At 41.5% G+C, this 23,783-nt stretch overlaps 3 protein-coding genes across 3 annotated transcripts; 2 read left to right on the top strand and 1 right to left on the bottom strand.

Annotated features, from left to right (window-relative positions):
* The first annotated feature begins 4,210 nt into the window (after positions 1-4,210).
* Positions 4,211-6,851, top strand: LOC104448060 (tubulin alpha chain). Its single transcript, XM_010061840.3, has 4 exons — positions 4,211-4,460; positions 5,104-5,338; positions 5,461-5,831; positions 6,028-6,851. Exons 1-4 carry the CDS (start codon positions 4,368-4,370, stop codon positions 6,682-6,684), a joined length of 1,356 nt encoding a protein of 451 aa, XP_010060142.1. The 5' UTR covers positions 4,211-4,367; the 3' UTR covers positions 6,685-6,851.
* Positions 6,852-7,370: 519 nt separating this feature from the next.
* LOC104448061 (xylulose kinase 2) lies at positions 7,371-12,700 on the bottom strand. Its single transcript, XM_010061841.3, has 11 exons — positions 12,372-12,700; positions 11,485-12,139; positions 11,286-11,374; positions 10,980-11,044; positions 10,436-10,491; positions 9,078-9,198; positions 8,910-8,984; positions 8,766-8,819; positions 8,241-8,335; positions 7,989-8,163; positions 7,371-7,779 (listed from the first exon to the last, which is right to left on the bottom strand). The coding sequence occupies exons 1-11, from the start codon at positions 12,428-12,430 to the stop codon at positions 7,547-7,549; spliced, it is 1,677 nt and encodes a 558-aa protein (XP_010060143.2). The 5' UTR covers positions 12,431-12,700; the 3' UTR covers positions 7,371-7,546.
* Positions 12,701-17,121: 4,421 nt separating this feature from the next.
* LOC104448063 (probable inactive poly [ADP-ribose] polymerase SRO3) lies at positions 17,122-19,692 on the top strand. Its single transcript, XM_010061842.3, has 4 exons — positions 17,122-18,411; positions 18,511-18,752; positions 18,857-18,954; positions 19,081-19,692. Exons 1-4 carry the CDS (start codon positions 17,645-17,647, stop codon positions 19,180-19,182), a joined length of 1,209 nt encoding a protein of 402 aa, XP_010060144.2. The 5' UTR covers positions 17,122-17,644; the 3' UTR covers positions 19,183-19,692.
* Positions 19,693-23,783: the final 4,091 nt, after the last annotated feature.

Below are 23,783 nucleotides of genomic sequence, written 5' to 3'. Positions count from 1 at the left end.
AGCATTTGAGTTAATAGATTGGATTTTTTTCTTTGGTAAGGATTAATAGAGTTAATAGAATGGATTCACTTCTTCTTTTTCACAAAAATAAGGGCAAAGCCCTAAAGTTAGACCATTACTCTCCTAACAAAATTTGGTCCTATCTTTTCTTCTATCAACAAAGGAAGTAAATCTCTCAGTTCTTTTAAAACTCCTTTTGTTGACGGTCGCTTTATAATCGATGAGTCATACAAAGACAATAAGTACTTGTGGTGTATAATTACGTAATTTGAGATTTTCCTACCATAATTTGAGCATTTGAGTTAATAGAATGGATTTTTTTCTTTGGTAATGATTAATAGAGTTAATAGAATGGATTTACTTCTTCTTTTTCACAAAAATAAGGGCAAAGCCCTAAAGTTAGACCATTACTCTCCTAACAAAAGTTGGTCCTATCTTATCTCCTATCAACAAAGGAAGTAAATCTCTCAGTGGCCTATCAAATGCTAGAGTGTCATTTACATCAAATAATTAAAATATCCAATTTGATAACTAATTTGCACATGAATTTCCTTTCTTAAAAGTATTCACGATTTTGACTTGTTATACTCTAACATTTTCCTAATTCAGGAATGGAGAATGTCAACAAAATTGAGAGAGGGAGTTGATTTCTAGAGAAGCGAAATAGCCACTTGCGAGTCGGGCTCTAAACAAGTATGCCAATCCCTAACGAGATGGCCATTTTGAGCCTCCAATCCATTAACTCTTGCTCAAATATTAGTAATTTTGCATTGTACAACAATGTTGTTGCAGCAAACGACTATTTTAACCTTGACAACTATTTTGAAACTATTTCAATCTTGTGCGAATTTAATCTTTTGAAACTCCTTTTGTTGACAGTCAATTTAATCGACAAGTCATACAAAGATAAAAAAATTTGAAGCGAGAGATTCCCGATCGCGACAAGGCTTGTTTCAAGTCAAAAAGAGTCAATTTAGTGTTTTTAGACAAATTTCAAGTTTCATTGTGTTCTTTCTAAACTGTGACATTGATTTCACCAATAATATAAAAAAAGTGTTAAGAGTTCATAGACAAATCATTGAAGTAAACCTTTGGTCAACTTTAAAAAAAAAAAATATTGAAAAATCATCAATCAACTTATTGTACTTTAATTAAACTTTTGATCTATCAATTTGGCAAAAGTCAATCAAAAATTGACTCTTCCCTGAATTGAGAATTTCAATTTTTGATTAGCCAAATTCAAAATTAATTAATTCAAAATCAACTCATTTATAGTCATTTTCTAGGAAAATTTCCTTCACGAACATTTGACCAGGAGGTTGTTTCGCACTCAATTGCGAAACCAATTTCAAGATTCCATGCTGGAGGTGAATTTCACCAAATTTTGAGCTAATTAGGGGTTCCGATCATATTTCATGAGTCACTCAATTTAGCTAAAATTCAGTCAAATCAAGGGTAAACACCTCAGACCCAATTTCAATTTTGACATAACCACAACAATTGGACTCAAGCCCGCTTGGTTTAGCTTTCCCAATGGGCTTTGGGCCTCTAAAGCCCATTGGGGAAAACATTTTACGCTTGGCAACATTTTTTAAAGCTCATTAGCCAAATATCAGCATTGGGAATGCTGAAAGCCCAATGCAGACCCGGATCTGCTTTGAGCTTTCTGCATTTTGGAAATGCAAGTCCATTGTTCATCCGTGTCACTATTCATCTTCTTCCCATTCATCTTCGTCTTCCTGGATTTGCTGCCTGAGAGTCAGGCTTCTCCGGCAGTTGCCATCGCTACCCGAGGATCGCACGTCCCCGATGACCATCACCTGGAGTGGTGCGACCCGTGACCTAGGCGACATTGCCTGGCAACATGCGAACCAAGGTCCGTATGACCTAGGTGGCGTTGCCTGGTTGCGTCGCCTAGTGCACACAAACCAGGGATGCCACTTGGGTCCACGCAACCTAAGGCCAACCAGATCTAGCCTTTGCAACCTCAGGTCACTAGATTTGGCGATCCGGAGGACAGATCTAGCTTCTATGACCTTAGATGACAGCGTTGCCTGAGATCGTGACCTGAGGCAGCTAGATCTGGCCATTCGGCAGTTGGCCGGATTTGATTTTTTAGACTAAAAAAACATTTAAAAAAAATAGCAAAAGCCTTTTACAAATGCGGGTTTTGCCAAACAATATTTATGCTAAAATTATTTTTCAATGCTATTTGAGATTACAATTTACCAAATGGTGTAACCTTTCGGAAAACCCATTTACCTCAAAGATATTTATATTTTCCCAAAGTCATTTCCCCAAAAACTGGATCAAACGGGCCCTCAATTTGATCAAATTAATGATCTTATGAATGATGAATACAAGAGAAATTGATCCAATTAACCCAATCAAGCTTGATCCATGCTAGACTAGCATTTAATTTGATAAATTGAGGTCCAATTTGGCCAATTGAACCTCTTTTCACTATTTTTTTTTCTTTTTTCCATGCGTCATGAATATAAAGGAATCCAATCTTGAACTGAATGAACGGGCTTCTAAACATCTAAATATGAGGTTGATGTTTAAGCTGATACCTGATTCATGCTCCCAAAAATTAGGAAAACTATACCACGATGCTTATTTGAGTTGTCACTCGACGAAAGGGAAATATTTCGGATATAAGCCCCAGTTGATAAAATGGTAGGGAGCGGAGACCGATCTTCGGTGCAAAGCCCAGAACCGAGTAAAGGCTTTCCTACGGAAGACCCACGGGATTTCCTCTTCCAATTGCTTTTAAAACCTTTAGGATCGAAGGGCATTCCACGACCGGACCAAGGCCTCTCGTTCCGAATGTCTGTTTCGCCGTTTGAAGGTTGCGAGCCCAGAACGATGAACTCACGCCACGGAACTACTAGTGACTCATATGACGAAAGCGGCTTTTTGTGCCGATTTTTTAGTACAGATTTTTAATCATAATTGATGTATGGAGATTTTAATACGAAAAAGAATTCATACTCTTGTAGTTATAGCATTAGCATTTTGAGAAACTAATTGAATAAAATATTTAATGTGATATTTGAATTATCGTGTTTCGTCTATTGTTTGTTATATTCTTAGACAAAAGCGATTTATGCATTTTTATTTTAGTAAATATTCTTGGATATCGATATAAAAAATCGTGCTAATATCAAGGTTGGAAACTTCTTTGATTCAATGGAGTTGCCATCTGAATGAAGACATAATAAAGAGAGAGGGAAAGGATAGGAAAGAGGCCGGGTAATAAATAGGTGATAAAGTGCGCGGAAAGTGTAAGAAATGTATTGATGTGTAAGGATCGGACATTCGTGTGTAAATTAGGTGCATAATCAGTATTTAGTTTGTTCTTTTCTAGTAAATACTTGGCGTGTGTGGGACAAAGGGACTACCATATTCGATGGAGACTAGTCGGGTGGTTAAAGAGTCTTGGCCACCCAATTGATCATTATTCCAATAAGGACAATAAATTTGCACCAAAATAATTGAAGGTCCCTTGTTAGTGTAATTTCTAATTAGAGACTCATAGACGTAGACACCAAACATTGGTAGTAGATACCAACTTGCTATTTCCCAGTAGAATCGTAAGGAAATTTGACAAAGATCTAAATTGTCATCCAAGAACGACACGCAAACTTTTAATTTTTGGTCGGAAAAATGACGGTTTGATAATTAAATTCGTGACAAAAAGTATGGGGGACAATACCTGAACCCCGCAAATTTACAAGGATCAAAATGAAATTTTCCAAAACCCAAACTAAAGGTGATCAATGGGCGAGTTTGACCATCAGGAAAAAAGTTTACATAATAACCATGCAAGCCGGGCAAGCCTAACTCAACCCTAATCTAGTCGGACTTAACTAACCGGTCATTGTGTTTGTGCAGGCCTTGCTCAAAAAATGCCTCGAGCCGTTGCGGCGTGGGTTGGGAGCGGCTTAGGCCCGTGATCTAAGCCTGTAATAGCCTACAATAAATCTCCATCCACTTCATTTTTCCTTCGGAAAGCCAAATGCCGACCGCCGGAGCCACGAGCCGAGCCGAGCCGGCTTCATTGGCCAATGATGTGGAGGTACCAACCGTAGCATTGGACCGACGGTCTAACCCCGACGACAACGAGGGTCAACCTAACCAACCCTGGTTAGACCACCCGATCTCTTTGCCCAGTTGTTTCACCCTATATATATATATATATATATATCCTCTTGCATTTCCCTACATCCCTCTCACTGCATTCCGGCCGGCGTCTTGATAAACGCCGCCCAACTCCTCCGCCTCCCTCCGCCGCCGCCGCCGCCCTCTCTCGCCGGATCCTTCCGTCTCCGTCCTCGGCCCTCCTCTCCGGACCGTCGAAGAAGATGAGAGAGTGCATCTCGATTCACATTGGCCAGGCCGGCATTCAGGTCGGCAACTCCTGCTGGGAGCTCTACTGTGTCGAGCACGGCATTCAGGTAGGCTTCTCGCCGGATTCGAGCCGAGCGTTGTTGTTTTCTTCTTTCTTTCATTCGAGGTTCGGTGCTCGCTTTGAATCCGTCGGTCGGTTCAGATCCGTCGGTTCCCGGTGTAATGTCCTTGATTTTGCTGGATCTGCGTCGCCGTCCTGCTTTCCGGACCTTAGGTTGCGTGGATCCTGGGATTTTGCTGGTGTTGGGATGAAGTTGAGCTTAGGCGAGTTGATTTTGGCCACTTTCCGCGGTCAGCTATGATGTTTTGCTCTGCGACATTGTTAGTTGATGAAGGAATTGTATCCTGAGCGGGATTGGTTTTCTGGCGATGATCGGATCTGGCATTTTCGTGCTTGCGCTGTGGATTCGAGTCACGAGAGACGTCATCGTTTTGATTAGAGTTACTGTATTTGCTCGCTTGCGTTCGGAAGCTAGGACCTGGTCATTTCGGCGAGTCGAATTTCCATTCTCAATGATGAGATTTTTAGTTAGATCCGACTGCACGCGTGGGCGCATGTTTGAGCAGAATTCCGACGAAATAAATAGCGCTTAGGCCTCTAGGCTTTCCTAGAATGCGTGTATCTCGAAATTGAATTGTTGATTTAATGATGGTAATTAGCTGTTTAACATGATGTCCGTTGTTCCACAGCCTGATGGCCAGATGCCAAGTGACAAGACGGTTGGCGGAGGCGATGATGCTTTCAACACCTTCTTCAGCGAGACCGGCGCTGGCAAGCACGTCCCTCGCGCTGTGTTTGTGGATCTGGAGCCTACTGTGATTGATGAAGTGAGGACCGGCACTTACCGCCAGCTCTTTCACCCTGAGCAGCTCATCAGCGGCAAAGAAGATGCCGCCAACAACTTTGCCCGTGGTCATTACACAAGTAATATATCCATTAACTTTCAAATCATCCGGCTCTCTGGGTTGTGGCTTATAATGACTTAGGGCCCTGCATTTGCTTGTATAGTAATTAATGATCACCGATTTTGGGTTGTGCTTTGCCAGTTGGAAAGGAGATCGTGGATCTCTGCTTGGACAGGATCCGCAAGCTTGCAGACAACTGCACTGGTCTCCAGGGCTTCCTTGTCTTTAACTCTGTCGGAGGTGGCACTGGTTCCGGTCTTGGATCACTCCTCTTGGAGCGACTCTCCGTTGACTATGGCAAAAAATCAAAGCTCAGTTTCACCGTTTATCCCTCTCCCCAGGTTTCCACCTCTGTCGTGGAACCTTACAACAGTGTCCTTTCTACCCACTCCCTCCTCGAGCACACTGATGTTGCCGTGCTTCTCGATAATGAAGCCATCTATGACATCTGCCGAAGATCCCTCGATATTGAGCGTCCCACATACACTAATCTGAACCGGTTGATCTCTCAGGTAACAACTGATTGTAGCCGTCAAGGGAATTGGGATTATTGTTGAGTTCTTGATGTGGTTTGCACAAATGTAGAAGACTAGAGATATCAATCTTAGCCGTCAAGGGAATTGGGATTATTGTTGAGTTCTTGATGTGGTTTGCACAAATGTAGAAGACTAGAGATATCAATCTTTAATGCTTGTCTATTTGATCCAGGTGATCTCATCCTTGACTGCCTCTCTGAGGTTTGATGGAGCCTTGAATGTGGATGTCACTGAATTCCAGACCAACCTGGTCCCTTACCCCAGGATCCACTTTATGCTTTCTTCATATGCTCCAGTCATCTCAGCCGAGAAAGCACATCACGAGCAGCTCTCGGTGGCTGAGATCACCAACAGTGCATTCGAGCCATCATCTATGATGGCCAAGTGTGATCCTCGCCATGGCAAGTACATGGCTTGCTGTCTCATGTACCGAGGAGATGTCGTTCCAAAGGATGTGAATGCAGCTGTGGGCACCATCAAGACCAAACGGACTATCCAATTTGTTGACTGGTGCCCAACAGGATTCAAGTGTGGTATTAACTACCAACCTCCTACTGTCGTTCCAGGAGGTGACCTTGCCAAGGTGCAGAGGGCTGTCTGCATGATCTCCAACTCAACCAGTGTTGCCGAGGTGTTCTCTCGCATCGACCACAAGTTTGACCTCATGTATGCCAAGCGTGCCTTTGTGCATTGGTACGTCGGTGAGGGTATGGAAGAGGGAGAGTTCTCCGAGGCTCGGGAGGATCTTGCTGCCCTGGAGAAGGACTATGAAGAAGTCGGTGCTGAGTCTGCTGAGGGCGAGGATGGTGATGAAGGAGAGGACTACTGATGCGGTTATGAATTTCGCTGGCTTGTTTGTTTCATATGTATGGGTTTTATGTTTGTCCTATTAAAACTGATTGTGTGCGCACGGGGATTTCCATGGCATGGACCTGATGGTTTTTTGTCATGAATTGCTATCAAATCATTATCTAAGTATTCCGCAGCTTCTCCCTTGTTCTTTTTGCATCCCTCCATTCGGTTACTGTCGGTCACTTTTGAGATTTGAGTAGCTTTTGCAATTGGGGACGTGGAGGGGCTAGGAATAATACAACATAGGCTTAAAAAGGAATCCTTAGATTCGTAGCCAGAATCTTGTCCCATCTATTAGACATAAGGCTTCCATTATGCTGATCTTAACTGTTGAATATCATGATTTTGCTGTTTCACCGAAACTCTGCGACATCTGAGCCAAAACTGATCGTGGAACACATGATAATACTTAACCCATAACACAAATTTTTCCGTGGTCAATGTCTTTTTCTCCCTACCCAGTCGAAGAAGGTGGACTCCAGCCCGATGGCCACAAATTCCCCTTTGGCGCTTAAGTGTTGAAATAATTACCTAATCAAAATATAACGTGCGATACCTATCATGAACGGAAAGGAGTGCAAACGCACAAATTTGAAGATCCATTCAGACAGAATAGCAGCTGTGTTCTAGAAACCTAAGCCGATAAACCAAATGGGGCGTTACTAAAAAAAAATAATGGGAGGCAAATTTTATTCATTCACAGAGAATGTCAAACACTATTTACACGGAGCTTCATCTCCAGTAATTTTGCACCCACAAGTACCTAGTAAAACATACGGAGCAAAAGCCCACAAATAACTTTGTTGTTCAAGAAAGTAATTATTTGGGGAGGTATAATTCTAGTATCGTCCCAGCTTTTGAACTAGTCCGTTCTCGATTTCCATTCTCTTTTTCATCAAGATTGTGTACTTTGAAACTAGTTCTGAATTGCCAGCAGAAACAGCGAGCCTGCAGTTGAGAGATGTCTTCTCCAATTTGTCCATATACATGCCTGATATCGGCACGAAACTGCCCTTCTTGTTACACAGCCAGCCGTGCGCTGCCCGGAGTGCAGCTCCCAGAGAAGCCGAATCTGTTAAGTTCGAGATAAAAACAGGGTAAGGTCTCCATGTCCTTAAATTATAGGGTCTGTGGAAAGACAGAGAGAGCATTCTCAAGGATTCTTTTAATTGTGATGACTCCTCCCTGACAAACACCACTTTAGTTTCCTTTGGAAACAGATCCCAAGAACCATAGAGATGGGCATGATTCAAAGTGCGATTGTGAAACAGGGACTCTTACCAGGTCTCTGTACAGTAAAAACATCACAGCCAAAGATGGAGGCTACAGAGCTAAGGATCCTTTCGTTTGCTGATGCTCCACCTGTGGCTATTAAACGATTTGGTGGAGCTGGCATCCCGAATCTTTCTGCATGAGCTCGCATTGAGAGAAGCTGGCCCTCAATTAATGCTCGGACCTGAATATAAACATGAATGTTTCAATATTAAAGAGAATGCAAGATATAAATAAATCTCAAAACTCGTGAGTTCTGACCTCAGCAGGAGAATCAAATTCCGGCACTTCACGCTCTGTCAGGCCCTCCAAAGTGTCGCCAGTGAAATTGTCAAGAATGTACCGATGGAAACCAACTGCATGTACGGAAAAAGGTTACTTAAGCTTATCAAGTTTTACAAGTTCGTGTACAAAATTAACAAAGTGAACCATTAAATATCATTGATTTCGGGTCATCTCCAATGCAAAAAAGAATCTTATGTCTGGTCAAAAGATTAGGCCCACGACCTTCTCAGGGCCAAAACAATCTAAAATAAAAAGTCCTGGGTAGTAATAAAAACTGTCAAACGACAGAGTATTTAATTTCAAACAGATTCACTTAAATAAAATACTTCTCGTCGACATCCTGCAGAAACTTGAGCAAAATTATCAGGGTAATTAGGTGAAAACTTGTGAGGAAGTTAAGTGCCTTTAAATAACTGCCTATTGGTGGCATCAAACTAATGCAGCAAAAGAAACTCTGAGATTGTGTCGCAAACATTATTGGACAGGAACCAGAAAACAAACCTGGGAGAGGAGGAAGTATTTCATGATCTTTGTAGTAGAAACCGATCTTTCCACCTATCAACAATATAAAGTTGTGAATTAAGCCTAATTCACGATAACTAAATTTAGGAGATAATTTTTCAAAGTTGCTCGGCGTCTACAAACCATTTAGAGGCGGCGTTTGCTCCAGAAATTTATTGAAAGCATCCCAAGACTTCCCCGCATATCTGTTCCTGATATCTACAATTAACATTGAAGATCTCTTTCATGTTGCAGAAATCCAAACATACTGTTAACAACAGCAAGAGAAAATTGTTGGAGAAGGGTATTTACCTTCACGAGTTAGAGAGCCATTCTTGTAAACTAACATTACCATGTAGCTTTCTTTGTCCACAGGATTAGGGAAGACATGCCCTTCAAGCCTCGGTTGAGGATCAGAACTGATCCCGAAAACCTGATGGAGCACAAGTACGTTTAAAAGAGTAGTGGGGCAGGGATTGAGCTCAATAAAATATAAAATAAACAAGTGCATGGAAACAAAGATGTATGTAAGTACTCGATAAAAAATTGAAGATTTCAGTTAAGACACCATTTAGAAAAAGCATCTATCAGCCATCAACCATATCCTAGAGAGAACTCTCCAGTAACGAGTTCACTATCAAATCTGATCCTTGGATGCGCACCCATAACTGATGAGAACTCCGCAGGAACAAGATCACTATCAAATTTGATCTAGGATGAGCTCCTAAACCAAATCATCTCCTCATATGACATGGTTGATCAAACCAGCATTGAGGGTAGTTAGGTAGAAAATTATGGCGTTATGAAGCAGCCCATTCTGATTAAGCAACAGGTTTACCTAAATGACGGTCTCAAATGTAATTTTGAACCAAGCTTCAGTGTGTCTTAACCACTTTAAAGTTACTTTCAAATCATTATACGTGAAAAGGTGATAGGCTAAAAACAAACTCTCTGACAAGCGGAGACAAAAAAACTCTCAAACTTAAAGTCCACAGCTTAACAGCTATATCATGTCATCTACTGCCAAACCGCCAATAATTTCCAGTCAACTGCTTTAATTATGTAACTGTCACTTTAAAATAAGACTCAAAACTGGAGTCCAGGACTACACTCTGCAGTTTTCTTTTAAACAATCCATGATATGGAGTGTGCAAATAGTAGGCTACACAATATTGTAATGTGAAGCACACTAACATCTCTCTCTAGCGCGAGCAACTTTCTATATAGTAAAGAAGAGAATTTGCCTAAATAAATGACAAACTTGAACATCTGTGTCAAAAGAGTTTGAGCAACCAAATCATATATACCCCTAACAATTTCCACAATTGATTCCCAATCAGGTTTTGTAAGCCAACATGCAAGAAGTTTACTATGGCAACTTCGGTTGGTGGCTTTAGCGAACAGATATTAACTATATGCATATTTCTCATAAGAAAAATTCTAGCTAAAGGGATGGTGAACCTTGGGTTCATTACAGCAGATCAATCAATGAAACTACAGACAATTGCCTCAAACAGTGAAGGAAACAGTTTGATCAATTGCCAGATTTTATATTTAAAAAAAGTATTAGTGTGTTTCTTTCTCTTCCTAGCACAGGTATCTACCTAAGTTGGTTCGAGCAGAAGTGTGAAAAAATGCATAAGCGTAGCAGACTTTTAGTTTCAACTCACAGTGTCACTGGTGCCAAGACTAATTGCCAAATCCCCTGGCTTGTTGAGTGTCAAACCTGTATCAAGCATACTGCACTAATAAGCGAGCACAGTACAGATAGAAAAGGCCTTTAAGTCTATAGAAATTTCACCCACATATTATTTCCGGTGGAACTAACTCTGCCATCTGCAGGAGAGCTAACTTCTACTTATTCTAGTCATAAAAGAAAAGAAGGGGGGAAAAAACAAAGCAAATTGTGCTTTGATTCCATCGCCCTTCACACCTGAACTTAGGGCCTAATACAACCTCATCTATCTTCACCTTTCTATCTATAACACTTGACATCCAAAAAGTAGTTCAGGATTTATAGACCTTTTACTGCAAATGATCATTACTGGGCCAATACCAGTGGACATTTTGCAAAGTAATAACTCCACACGTTAACGCATATTTCATTGGCTCGAATTTACATTGACAAGCCATCTTATTTTATCAGAAGCTACTAATGTGGTATGTAGAGAGTCAAGTGAAACGACCAAGCAAGATGCAGCCGACATTGTTCACCTGCTAAGCTGTTAGGATTGTCTCCTGACCACTGAATTACCAAGCAATTTTCGTGGAAGTTGAACCTGGGAACAGAACCGCTTGATATCAGGTTCAATTACTCGCAGGTAGGAAAAAAATTAAAAAATAAATAAAAACACAGGATTCCAGTAATCTGGTATCATTTACTTGCAAACCAGTAAAATGATGAACTTGAACTCTCCTGATTTCATAATTAATTTTTAGTTTAAGCTACATGGTGTAGGATTCTTTTTGGATTCAATCTGAGAAGTTTGCAGTGTCCAAAAAAGTGAAACTTATACTAACCTCTGCACAAAGTAAGGAGCAATATGACCCGCAACAGCATACGCAGGTGCTAGCTTTCCCAGTTTATCCTCCAAACCAGGTGCCGTGGCCTAAATCAAGTATTGCAGCGTTGTTATACAACAATCCAGAGAATGGTAGTTTTTTTCCCTTCTTTCTTGAGATATAAGTAAAAGATTCAGTTTTTTAACAATTAGTCTACCTCCAAGGCCACTTTGGACCAGGCTCTTTGCTTGATATCCATCAAGTTCATCCCAGCACCATCTGTCTCATCTATACTAGCATACGCCCCAATAAGAAGACATGCCATGAAGGAGCTCACAAGGGATATCCTCTCTGTATCCCGATAAACTTCGGGCTGTGTCTCGAAAATCTTCCTTATCTGTGGCCCGGTATATCTCTCATGTGCACGCGATCCAGTAATTCGAGCCAACTCCAAAGCCCCTCCAACAGCTTTCTCTATCTCTCTACATTGTGCAGTCGTGCTACTATCCATCCAAATCGGCGATTCCTTGACCGAGAAGGCATCCCCAAATTGATCCACCAATGGCTTGGTTGCATCCAGCGACGAGAGAATCACGGAACTGCCACTCTTCCAATACACGCTCCCGTGTTGCTGGCCGCTACCGGAGACGGCAGCGATCTTCCCAAAATCAAGACCGGATTTTGCGAGCTTCTGGAGCATGAGATCAAGAGCTTCCACCCACATAATGGTGGGCGAGACGATCCGCCCATCATCCGAGGGATCTCTGAAGACCCCATCTTTGGTTTTGTAGTGGGGCAACTCAGAGTCAAAGTGGATTAGCTCAGTAGCAACAATGTTCAGATTTGAATCCAGCACGGTCGCCTTCAAGGACCTAAGCAACAAAAAAGTCAATAACTTTTTCAGCGCCCAGTCATAATTCACGCACTCGTTCGAGAGACAGACCATCGGACCAGGCGAATTCATCACAAACCACACGAATCAGCCGCTAAATCACCTAATTCAACAAACCCACATCGTCCATTGCAATCGCGCCGCGGAAACGAGATGAAAAAAAACGCTCTCTTACCCCGACCAACACCGAATTCAAAGAACGGGGGACTTACTGAGTGGAACTGTCGAACCCGAGGAAGAGAGCGTCGCGAGGGAGATCGTAGTCCGCCATTGCGAAGACGAACGGTATAAACAGACGCCTCAACTTCTTCTGCTACGCACAGAGAGAGGGAGAGAGAGGGAGGTCAAAATTGCTCGGACTGTCGAGAGTGGCGGTCGTATCGATCTCCGGACGAGACACGAGGATTTATACATAGGAATCATGGGACAGTAATGGATAGTGGATAAGGCCAATGACGAGATTTGGTTTGAACCCGAACTTGAATTCTGGAGATTTAGTCGGAGATTTCCTAAATTTAAACGACAGTTCAGAGGATTTACCCAGTTGGATGACGATTGCCATCATGATCACCCCGGATAAAATCTTCTGTCCTCCTAATATCCGGAAGGAGGCTGCAATTTTCAGGAAATGTTACAGTATAACTTTTTTTTATTTTATTATTACTTTCATAAATTCTCTAATTGAGCCTCATTTATAGCGGACATTAGCTAGATATCATCCACGTCATGCTTCGATAAGTCCTCTGCGTTCATTTTTAGCATACTGGCCACATTGATCGTATCCAGTTGAACTTAATGTTGTTACAGTGACTTTATTAGAAACTGGAGAAGTAAAAAGATTTGAATAATGATAAGGTGTAAAAATATAGAGATGAAAAGTCCAAGGAAAAAAAATCGTCGACTATTGAATTCGGCGTCATTTTTAAATTCCATAACAAAAGAAGTGCATTACATTTTAATTTCATTTCATTATTTCACCTGCAACTTATGATCAGTGCGCAACGGCCATGACCCAAAAGGATGATCGGCTGCGCCGGACCTAAAAAAATTGCAAATTAAGAGAAGACGGCCCACCTGATTTTAGGGGCTTCGCTTTCAATTCGAGAGCTTCCTTCCCGCGAAAGGATTGTGGGCCTTCAGGGCCCAGAAGATCCAGCCCATGGTCACACCGCTGCTGACCTCAGCCTTTGCGTCATCTCGCCAATGCCCTAACATGGAAAAACCTAAAAGGGAAAGGGAATAAGGAAAAGCAGAGAAGTAAAAAAAATGGAAGAATTTTGGGGAGTAGTTTGATTCGCAAAAGGGAACCTTGGGTTCAGAGGTCCCTTTGGCATCATCCAATCATGAGCTTGGTATGGAAAAAAGGTCGAATCCTAAATATAATGACTATGTTATCTTCGATGTTAAGTAATTATTAATTATAGTCGTAGCGATCTTGTAGAATAATAACAACATTTTCTATGTAACGATAAAGGGAAATGATAGCGTTGATAGCTATTTTTACCTTTCTAAAGACAATTTAATTACTCTAGTGTTTTTTTGGGGATAAGGACCTTGACACATCTCGAAACCCTAGGAGCACATCTTGCAAATGTATTCCATGCCTCTTGTCACCTCATTTGTCCACAATTTTAAAAACATTTATTATTGCGCACATAAGTTACAATATAATCGACAATATCATCACAACGAGTCCAGTCGTGTGTCTTTAACGATGGTTTCTAAACTTTGCCAAACTACCATGCGCAACGTCCATTCAATGGACCATGGGGTATCTTGATCATCAAAAAAGTTGATTATCATCGAAAAAAATCAATATTTTTCCAACTCAAAAAAGAAAAACAAAGGGCAATATTCGGAACATAACTTCCTCTAAATATGGGGAAGTCATATTGCCAAATGTCCAACTACTGGGTTTGCCACCCTTTTAACATAGAAGGGGAAGGTGGGGTGTTCGAATTCCACATTTTTAGATGGATTGGGGTAGGGATGATTTAATTTCAAGTGTGGATTTCAATTCTGTAATGAGATAGGACAAAAGTCCGAAAGTGAGAGTTAAAAATAGGAATAGAAAAAGACCAACAAAAAAAAAAATATTGCCAATGCCCTAACATGGAAAACCAAAGGAGAAAGGAAGGGACCAAGAAAAGCATTGAGGGAAGTCAAAAAAATGGAAGAAAGAGTGGTGTCGATTCGCAAAAGAGAACTTTGAGTTGAGGTCTCTTTTTGGCATCATCACGCAAAGTCAAATCTTAATATAATTACTCTGTTATCTTCGGTGTTAAGTAACTACTCATTACACTTTGAAGTAACTACTAATTACACTCGTAACAATCACATAAGATAATAACAACACATAACCATGTTGATCATTATTTCTTACCTTTTCAAAGGGATGAGGATCTTGATTACATCTCAAAACCTAGGAGCACCGCCTCTCGTCGCCCCGTTCATCCTCAACATTAAAAATATTTATTATCGAGCATGTAAATTATGACACAATCGATAGCACCATAATAAAAAGTCCTATTGCGTGTTTATAGCCCCTCAATTTTGTGTCGTCGAGACTAAAGGTACAAATATAGAGACTAAAAATACCCAAAAAAAAATCTTGAATTTTCAAAGTTGGCGTCGTTGTTAAATTCCTTCACAAAAAAAGTGCATCACATTGTAATTTCGTTTCACTATTTCACTTGCAACTTATAACCAGTGTTGCCGTTGAGCGCGACGGCGATGGCCCAAAAGGACAACCAGCTGCGCCAGACAATAAAATTTGCAATTTAAGATAAGACGGCCCACCTAATTCCGGGGGCTTCGATTTCAATTCGAAAGCTTCCTTCCCTCAAAAGGATCTTGGGCCTTGAGGGCCCAGAAGATCCAGGCCATGAGCATGCCGCTGACGTCAGCCTTTGCGTCATCTCGCCGATGCCCTAATATGGAAAAACCAAAAAGAGAAAGGGACCAAGGAATAGAATGAAGGGAAGTCAAAAATGGAAGAATTTTGGGGATTGGTGTTGAGTCGCAAAAGGGAACTTTGGGTTGAGGCCTCTTTAGGATCATCCAATCCAGAGCTCAACGTGGAAAGAGGATCGGATACTAAATAATTACTCTGTTATCTTCAATGTTAAGTAACTATTTATTACGGTCATAACTATCTTACAAGATAATAACAACATATTCTATGGAAATGATTTAAAGGGAAATGATAGTATTGATAGCTGTTTCTTACCTTTTTTTAAAGAGAGTTTAATTGTTCTAGTGTTTTTTCGGGGATAAGGATCTTGATATGACCTATTTTTCGAGATAAGGACATTGACATGTCTTAAAATCCTAGGAGCACCTCCAGCATCTATATTCCATTGTCTCTTGTTGCCCCGTTCATCTACAACTTTAAAAATATTTATTATCAATCACGTAAGTTACGATAGAATTGAGAGTGCCATCACAACTAGTCCAGTTGCATGTTTATAGCCCGTCTCTTTAACAAGAGTTTCTAAACTTTGCTGAATTGCCATGCACAACGTCCATTCAACGGATTGTGGGATATCTCGATTATTAGAATAGGGTCGATATTTTCCCAACTAAAAAGAGAGAAAAAAAAAAGGGCAACATCCTGGATATAGCTTATCCCAAATTTAGGGAAGTCATCCCGCCGGTGCCCAGACGTCGAAAATTAGAAATAGAAGGGAAGGGACCAAGAAAAGCATGGAGGGAAGTCAAAAAAATGGAAGAATATATATATATATATATATATATATATATATATTTGGAGGGGGGAGCGGTGTTGATTAGCAAGAGGGAACTTTGGGTCGAGGTCTCTTTGGCATCGTCAAATGACGTGTTTGATACGAAAAAAATTCAAATCCTAATATAATTATTCTATTATCTTCGATGTTAAGTAACCATTCATTATGCTCGTAACAATCCTTAAAGATAATAACAACATATTTTAAAGGAAATGACTGTGCCGGTCATTATTTCTTACCTTTCCAAAGAGACGAGGACCTTGATTATATCTCAAAACCCTAAGAGCACTCGTAGCATCTGTATCGCACCGCCTCTCGTGGTCCCATCCGTCCTTAACTTCAAGAACATTTATTATTGAGCATGAAACTTATGACGCGATTGATAGCCCCATAATAGTGATTCATGTTGCGTGTTTATAGCCCGTCTCTTTGACAAAGGTTTCTAAACTTTACCGAGCCGCCATGCACGACGTCCATCCGATAGGTTCGATCATCGAGAAGGGTTGACATTTTTCCAACTCGAAAAGAAAAATAAAAGGAGACAAAAAAAAGGCAATATCACGGACATGACTTCTAGTCCTTAACTTGGGCGAGTGGACAAAGCAAGAAAAAACGGCAATCGGAACCGGATTCTTCCCACGCCACAAAAAAAAACGTCTGAATCCGATCCTCCTAAGTCGGTTCGAACCTCCTCCGACCTCATCTGCCACCTAATCTTTTCCTTAAGGAGGGGGAGGGATACGGCGTTAAGGAATGAATCTAATGCCCATCCCACCCACCATTCCCCACCTTTTCTCATCTCTTTAAAGCTATAGCAAAAAAATATAAAAAGGCTATGGCCAAAAAACCCCTTTAAAAAACACTTCTCCTTTTGGCACCTCCTCCTCGTCTCGTCCCACATCGAACGCCACGCAACATCTTCGCTCCCCTCTCCCCACCGCCTGAGAGGGAAAAAAAGAAAGTCAAAAGTTGGACTTTTTCTTTTCTTCTTCTTCTGCCTCCTTCTTGTTCTCCTCCTTTTTTGCACTATTGCTTTGGGCCTAAGAAACGCAAGTGCGGCTGGCCGCACGGGATCATATGCTTAGATGAGCACCCTCGTCACCATCCGAATTTTTTAAGAACCCCGAAATAAAAAAATAAAACAAAAAAACCAAGTTGAAATCGGGCAGAAAAGTATATATATATATATTTCATGCAAATTGACCTCCTCCCCCCGTAAGAACTAAGAAGAGCGCCTCGAGCGGCTTGCTTCCGCCTCTCCACAACCCGACGGGAAATATCTCGTCCCCCATAATACCGAAAACGCCCTCGCCGAACTGCCAAAGGCGGCTTGCCCCCAGGGAGAGTTGCGTAAATTCGGCCCCCCCGTCGCGTGCCCCTATAAATTGACTTCAGCCCGATCTCCTTGGTTCCCTTTCTCTCTATCGTTCAGCCAGAAGAGGAGAAGTTCGTTCGCTCTCGCTTTCTTCTACCCGATCGCGCGTCGATTCCCGAGGGGGAGATCTCCTTCCGATGGCCTCCAACGCTGTCAAGATTCGGAACGGCTCGGGCCGCGATCTGGCGGGGTCCTCCTCCCGCGGCGGTGGCGGCGGCGGCGGCGGCGCCGGGGCCGTGGTCGGCGCCAGGAGGTCGGCGCTGGGCAGGACCCCGAGGTCCGGGGCGATCGCTCCGGGCCGGTGGCGCAGCTGCTGGTCGACAACCGCCACAACTTCGCGCGGAGCGCCGCGCCGGCGCGGCTCATGTACTACCGCGGCGGGTCGTGGCTGGACTTCCCGGGCCGGGTGGTGGACTCGCTCAGGCCGGGCTTCGAGGAGCGCATGCCGGTGGTGGACGAGACCGTCGACGGGGCGAGGTACCTGTTCGATTTCCTGAGGATGCTGCAGATTGATTTCGAGACTGGAAACAGTCGGTCGATCGCGTGGATTGACGAGAACGGTAAGTGCTTCTTCCCGCGGAATTTTATCGGCGAACGGTTCGAGGATGACTCCGCCGTCGGTGAGGGGGTAGGCGAGAAGTCCGCGAAAAGGAAGAGAGAGAAGATTGAAGTGGTCGGAGGGGAAAAGGAGGAGCAGGAGGTGAGTTCGTCGGACAAGAGAGAAGACGTGTCGAAGCGACCTTGTTTAGCTGTAAATAATGTAGGGAGACCTAGTGCTAGGTGGCCGAATGCGAGGTTGTTGGGTGAGGGAGATACGGCCTACTCTCAGATAAAAAATTTCTTCTTGTCCGGCTTGAAGAATGTGGATCCCGATGCTACCATAACTGCGATTCACCAGTGCACGAGGACGACACCTATTGAGCGTGCAAGATACGAGGTTTTCATGAGGCAGGTAGATATCACAAGAACTGCGAGAGGTACGTCTAATACTGTATATGCCTGGCATGGGACGTCTGCGAAGGGTCTGTCAATCATATTGGCGCATGGATTTGGAGTTCCTTTTGAGGTTCCTAAGCCTGAGAGTTATGGAGTTGGTGTGCATTTCTCTCCTGTGGGGTTGCCCCAACTGTGGTAATGATTTCTATCTGTTTTTCGGCTTATGTTTGAATATATGCAGTAATGGTTGCTGGGTCTTTGCTGATAATAGCTTTCTTGTTGATTTGTCCGAAGTGCTATGGATTCGGAGGCAGATGATAATGGCGAAAAGCATGTGGTGTTGTGCCGAGTTATATTGGGCAGTGCTGAGAAAGTGGACCTTGGGTCTAACCAGTCTCATCCTTCTAATGTTGATTTTGACACCGGTGCGGATGATCCTAACAATCCTAAACACTACGTGGTGTGGTTCAGCAGTGTGAATACTCATGTTCTTCCTGAGTGCGTTGTCAGCTTCAAGGCCTCTAACAATGTTAAGTGTAAGTATAGTTTTCCTTTTTCAGTCCGACTTTTATGCTAAATTCTGTTTGTTGCCAAGATCGTCATGGTGTTCTAACATGCCTCCGGATGAGAGGAATTTCAGGTGTGAAGAATTCAATTTGTGAATTGATTTCGAAGATGAAGAGTGCTCTCCCTCCTGCCAAAGTCCAGGAAGTGGAGAACTTGTATAGTGTTTTTAGGGTAAGTAGCTTAAGCTTCACATGCAAGAATTCTGGACCTTTTGTAATCACTTAGCTGGCCAATAAAAAGCGGCTTTGGCCTTTATAAGCTTATTTAGTGATTTTCCTTTTAATTATGTTATTACAGGCAGGAAAATTGGTCAAAGATAGTTTTGTGAAGCAGTTCCGATCAATAACCGGTGATGACGCACTGCTTTCTGCAATTCGGGAGATTCGTGGATCCGGATGATGATCGTTGGGATTCTTTATTTTGGAAGAATTTGTTGCGATTTGCTCGATTGATAGAATAATAGGAGTACAGGATCATACATAATACTCAGTCAACAGAGGGTTCCAGAGAAAGGATTTTAACTGTGCAAGTGAGAGACTATTGATTTTTTTTTTTTTTACTCATTTTCTTACCATCTCATCAATAAATTTGGAGAAGATTTCAGATGAAGAAACGTTAGCTTTTGTCTGTGAATATTATGTCTTGAAACATGTAAAGCTAAGGATTACCATATTTGAATGGCTTTGAATGACTTCCTCAAAAAAGTCATTATTCTTATTTTGGCCTTTCAAATTGTCATATTCCTAATTCGCTTGAGCTGAATTTTTGTTTAATTCGGCAGTTTATTGGAGTTCTCTTTTGGAAAAGATTTGCTTCCTCTTGTATCCAATCACTTTGTCAATGGGGATGTTGATGACAGTTTGTAATTCTTGTTTTTTGAAGGAAGGCTAATAAATAGAATTATTATGAGGTTATCTGTTGATATGAACTGTTTAGTGTTTACACTTTCACCATTGGATGAGTGACGTGTGTAAGAGGAAGTTTCGTAACTGAATTCTTTCACATTTCAAGCATCTGATGGTGAATGCGTGAATTACATTTTACATCAGCAGCAACGCTGATAAAAATCCTGATAAGTATCACTCTGTTATCTATTCAAATTGATGGAAAATCAGTACATGACATTATTGTGTTGTAACTATTGAAAAGCCTAAATTTGTTAATTTGGGATTCACTAAATCTCTCGGGCACACAAAATTAATGGAAATTGCCCAGGAGTTGACAATAAGTAGTACTGTACTGAAAGAGAAACTCTGTCAGGGATTGAATTTGGGACTTGACAAGTTTAGTGACCAATATGACAATGTTACCAATAGGAAATGGTGGGTTAGGGACTCCGCTGATGATGATGTGCTTTTCATGGACCATTCATCCTTGTTCCCTCTTAAATGTCACGAACTGTATGCCAGAGATAATTGGTGTATGGTACAGAGATAGTATGAAATCCTTAGGTTGTCGGGGAAAAGAATTGTAATTTCTCTCGCTTGTTTGGTTGCATGTTTCAGCTTGTGGAGAAAAATAAGGTTAGTGGACTAGATTGCTGTTATCCTTTTCACTATTGAAATCGCAAGTGCCCTAATCCATGACATAAGTCGAGAACAGATAAAAAGGTAGAGGAAGAACTGTCTAAAGACCAGGACCTGAGAAAATGTTGATTCAATGGACTCAAGGGATACACATCTTCTTGTTGATTTGATTGAAGGAGATTGAAAGTTATGTGCTAAATACTTTGTTAGTTGAAACTTGCTGAGCATTTAGTTCTGTGTAATGACTTCCCGTCTTCCCATCTTCCCGTCTTCTTGTTTATGTTGGGTAGTGAATGACATGAGCTTTTGTGATTGAATTTTTCTGCCTCTGTTTATTTCTATCTTGTTTGGAACATGTATCTAATAATCACTTAGTTGGAGAATCGGTATGGAGAATTGCTTATGGTGTTTTTGACGGCAGCTGGTCGTTGCTTTTTTAGTTGCATTGATTGTCATTCATTTCTGGACAAGGTGTAAGATTTTCATCTTTTATGGCTAGATATAGTTGATGATTGAAAATATTCCAGGTTGATGGAACTGGTTCAAATTTGAATTCTTATGCCCTCAATGCCTCCTGAGGGACTTTGGAGAATGTCACCTCTCAAGCTTGTTCATCAAGCTTAGTATGTTGAGTACGATGTTTCGATACCATGGTCTATCACTTCCTTTTGGATGGACAATTGGAATGTACTGATCTGCTAGAATTTCTAATGATTCCTGTGGCTCATGAGGGATCCTGCCTCTTGTTTTTGTAAGTGTTTGTATTTGAGACATGATGTAGGATGTACATCAATATGAGGATGTACTTAATGTAGGTGTAACTCTCTTGTGATCAGGCGCCTGTTGTTATTGACATTTTGAGTTCCTCTGAAGTAATATAAATATCCAAGCGGATGATTGATGACTGTTATGGGCAGTTAGAGCCTAGAAGCTTTTCAGAATATGGAAGAAAGGTAGTGAGATTCCCTTGCAGAAGGTGTTCCTGCATTTTGAGATCCTAGAATCCTGTTTTTCAATTTGAGGTATCATGACACTTCATGAGCATAGCATATATTGTTTTTATATAAAATGGAACCGTTGCCTGCCTCCTCTTCGGACAGATGTAAAGAGATTCGTTCCACGTTTGGGGAAACAAGTGCTGAGAAGCATTACATGGCGATGTAGAGAATGCAAAGCAGTGGGAATTCTGCATGTGTGCTGGCTTTCTTGCAACTTTTCATCTTAGCCTCAGCTCCAAGAAGAGGAAATGGTAGTTCTCCTGCATAATTGATATTTGACACTAGGAAGCGAGAATATTATATCCCATGTAATTGTCTTACAGCTGAAAATAGGTGGATCTAATTAGTGGTGTATACTTGTGGTGATTAGGTGTTGTTTAGCTGCGTCAGTCTGTAAGCATGGATGGTTCTGTCGATGTTTTTTACTATAAGCTTGGCATAAAGTTTCATTGGCCATGTAAAATCTTGATGATTATGAATTTCCTTAAGGAGTTTTGATTTTGGAGATACAATCTCAAGGACTCTTATTTGCATATTTCTGTTGCAAGAAATACTTATTTTTCTGAATTTGCCTCTCATTCTGGTGGCTGTGGGATAGAAAATGCACATTGGAAGATAACTAATGAATGTTCCAAATCATCTTTTGAACTATTTGATATTGAGAGCAAGTATTCATCTATCGTTTTTAGTTGCTTGGTTTATGTTGGCTGCTACAAAACCCATCATGCAGAGTTGCAGGAAAGTAAGGGGCTCAAGTATCGTGAATTTGTGATTTTGAATCATTTCTCATGGATAATGAAGGTCACTTGCAGGGATTGTACAGCAATTCCTGGCGCTGCTTCTACTTGGTACTTCTGCAGGTTCTTTCACCTGCATCTCTTCTTGTTGGAAGGTAGTAGGTACATGTTGAATGACGCGCATTGAAATTATCTGATAGAATTGTTATAGTGTTTGTAGTTTGTACATATATATATATTATCCAATCAGGAAGTTCATAGCTGCCAGTCTGCTATCTTTACGAAGAAATTTGGAATATATCACTAGAAATGTGAAGTCCGACCGGAATCGATCTTTGCATCCACGGCGTATTTCATCATTTTTCAATCCGATGAGGCCATCCAGTGTCAAGAGTGGTTGAACTCTAACCTGATGGAAGAATGGGAAGACCAGAATGTTGTGGTGATACTTCTAATTTGTCTTCTAATTTGCATCCACAAGGTTTCTGCTTAACACTAGGATTGTGGTACATGCGCGGTGTTGTATCTAACAATGTGTTTCGGAACATCTTTAGAAATCTAAAATCTATGATCCCTAAGCACATTCACGCAATGACTAAATTCTTTCGTATGTAAAACGCATTTTTTGAAGTTGACCGGAAAAAGCGCATGTTTTGAACAAATCCTGCAGTTAAGAGAGGAGGCCACCTATGTGCTAGTAATCTTGCTCGGCACAGTAAGACTTTGACTAGAAGGTCATGGCGGTCTTGTCTCGTTCCCTAATCATTATAAATCTGTCGGAGATTCTCCCCTATGTGCTCCTAATGGTCATTGGATTAGAGCAATCACTTTATTTGGAACCTCGCCGGAAAGTCTTAATTTATTTACCATCATGTGACGTATTCCGTTGTTTATTCACGCGTATGTAATTTTTGTGAGCCTTTGTTCAATAATTCTAACTAACGATTGACTAGATCGGGTTCTGAGCTTCATATGACTTAATGTGCACTGCGATTCAGGTTTCATTTCAATCAGAATTGTTCAACAGAACTTGCAATTAGTTCGATGTCTCTGACTATTTCTATGCATATCCTTCTAGTTCGGACATAAACAGACATGCCGAACCGCAGCACACATTAAGTCATAGAAGTTCAGATTAGGCCATAGTGAGTTACCACAAGAAACGTTACGTGACATGCTGGTGGTGGTCGTTTGGAGTTAGATGGCACCGTGACTCTTTGTAAATCTTCGACCTTTGATTGGAAGATTTCTTTTGGAGGGGCTAATGGATGGCATATATGAAAGAATAATCAACCCATTTGCTGGCTTTCTTCCCATCTACTTTACCTGTGGGGGAGGATTTGCGTAAAGGATCGAGTCTTGTTTTCGAAGCTTGATTACTCCGTGCCAGAGGTCTATGAAAGGACTCCCTTGGGGGGATATTGCTTTCATCGGACGAAAAACACATACTCGAAGAAGGGGAGATTTCTTTTTTCCACAGACGGGGGGATTTGCACAAAGGATCGTGCACACGGTTCTCGGTATATGTTTCTAATTTACTCTTATATCTTGTGCATCGAACAATCATGTTAAAGATTGGATCTGCATGAGGAGAAACAAATACAATGAAGCTAGGAAGTAAAAGGTTGATACGAGTAGAATAGGATATGGAATATTAGTGAGCTCCATTCCTTCCAAAAGCATGGATACTACGGGTACGCAAATTTTTTATATGACTGATCGACGAGGACCTCTACTGT

The sequence above is a fragment of the Eucalyptus grandis genome, chromosome 6, assembly GCF_016545825.1.
Source record: "Eucalyptus grandis isolate ANBG69807.140 chromosome 6, ASM1654582v1, whole genome shotgun sequence".
Lineage (NCBI taxonomy): Eukaryota > Viridiplantae > Streptophyta > Magnoliopsida > Myrtales > Myrtaceae > Eucalyptus > Eucalyptus grandis.
This window is presented reverse-complemented; position numbering and strand designations above follow the sequence as displayed.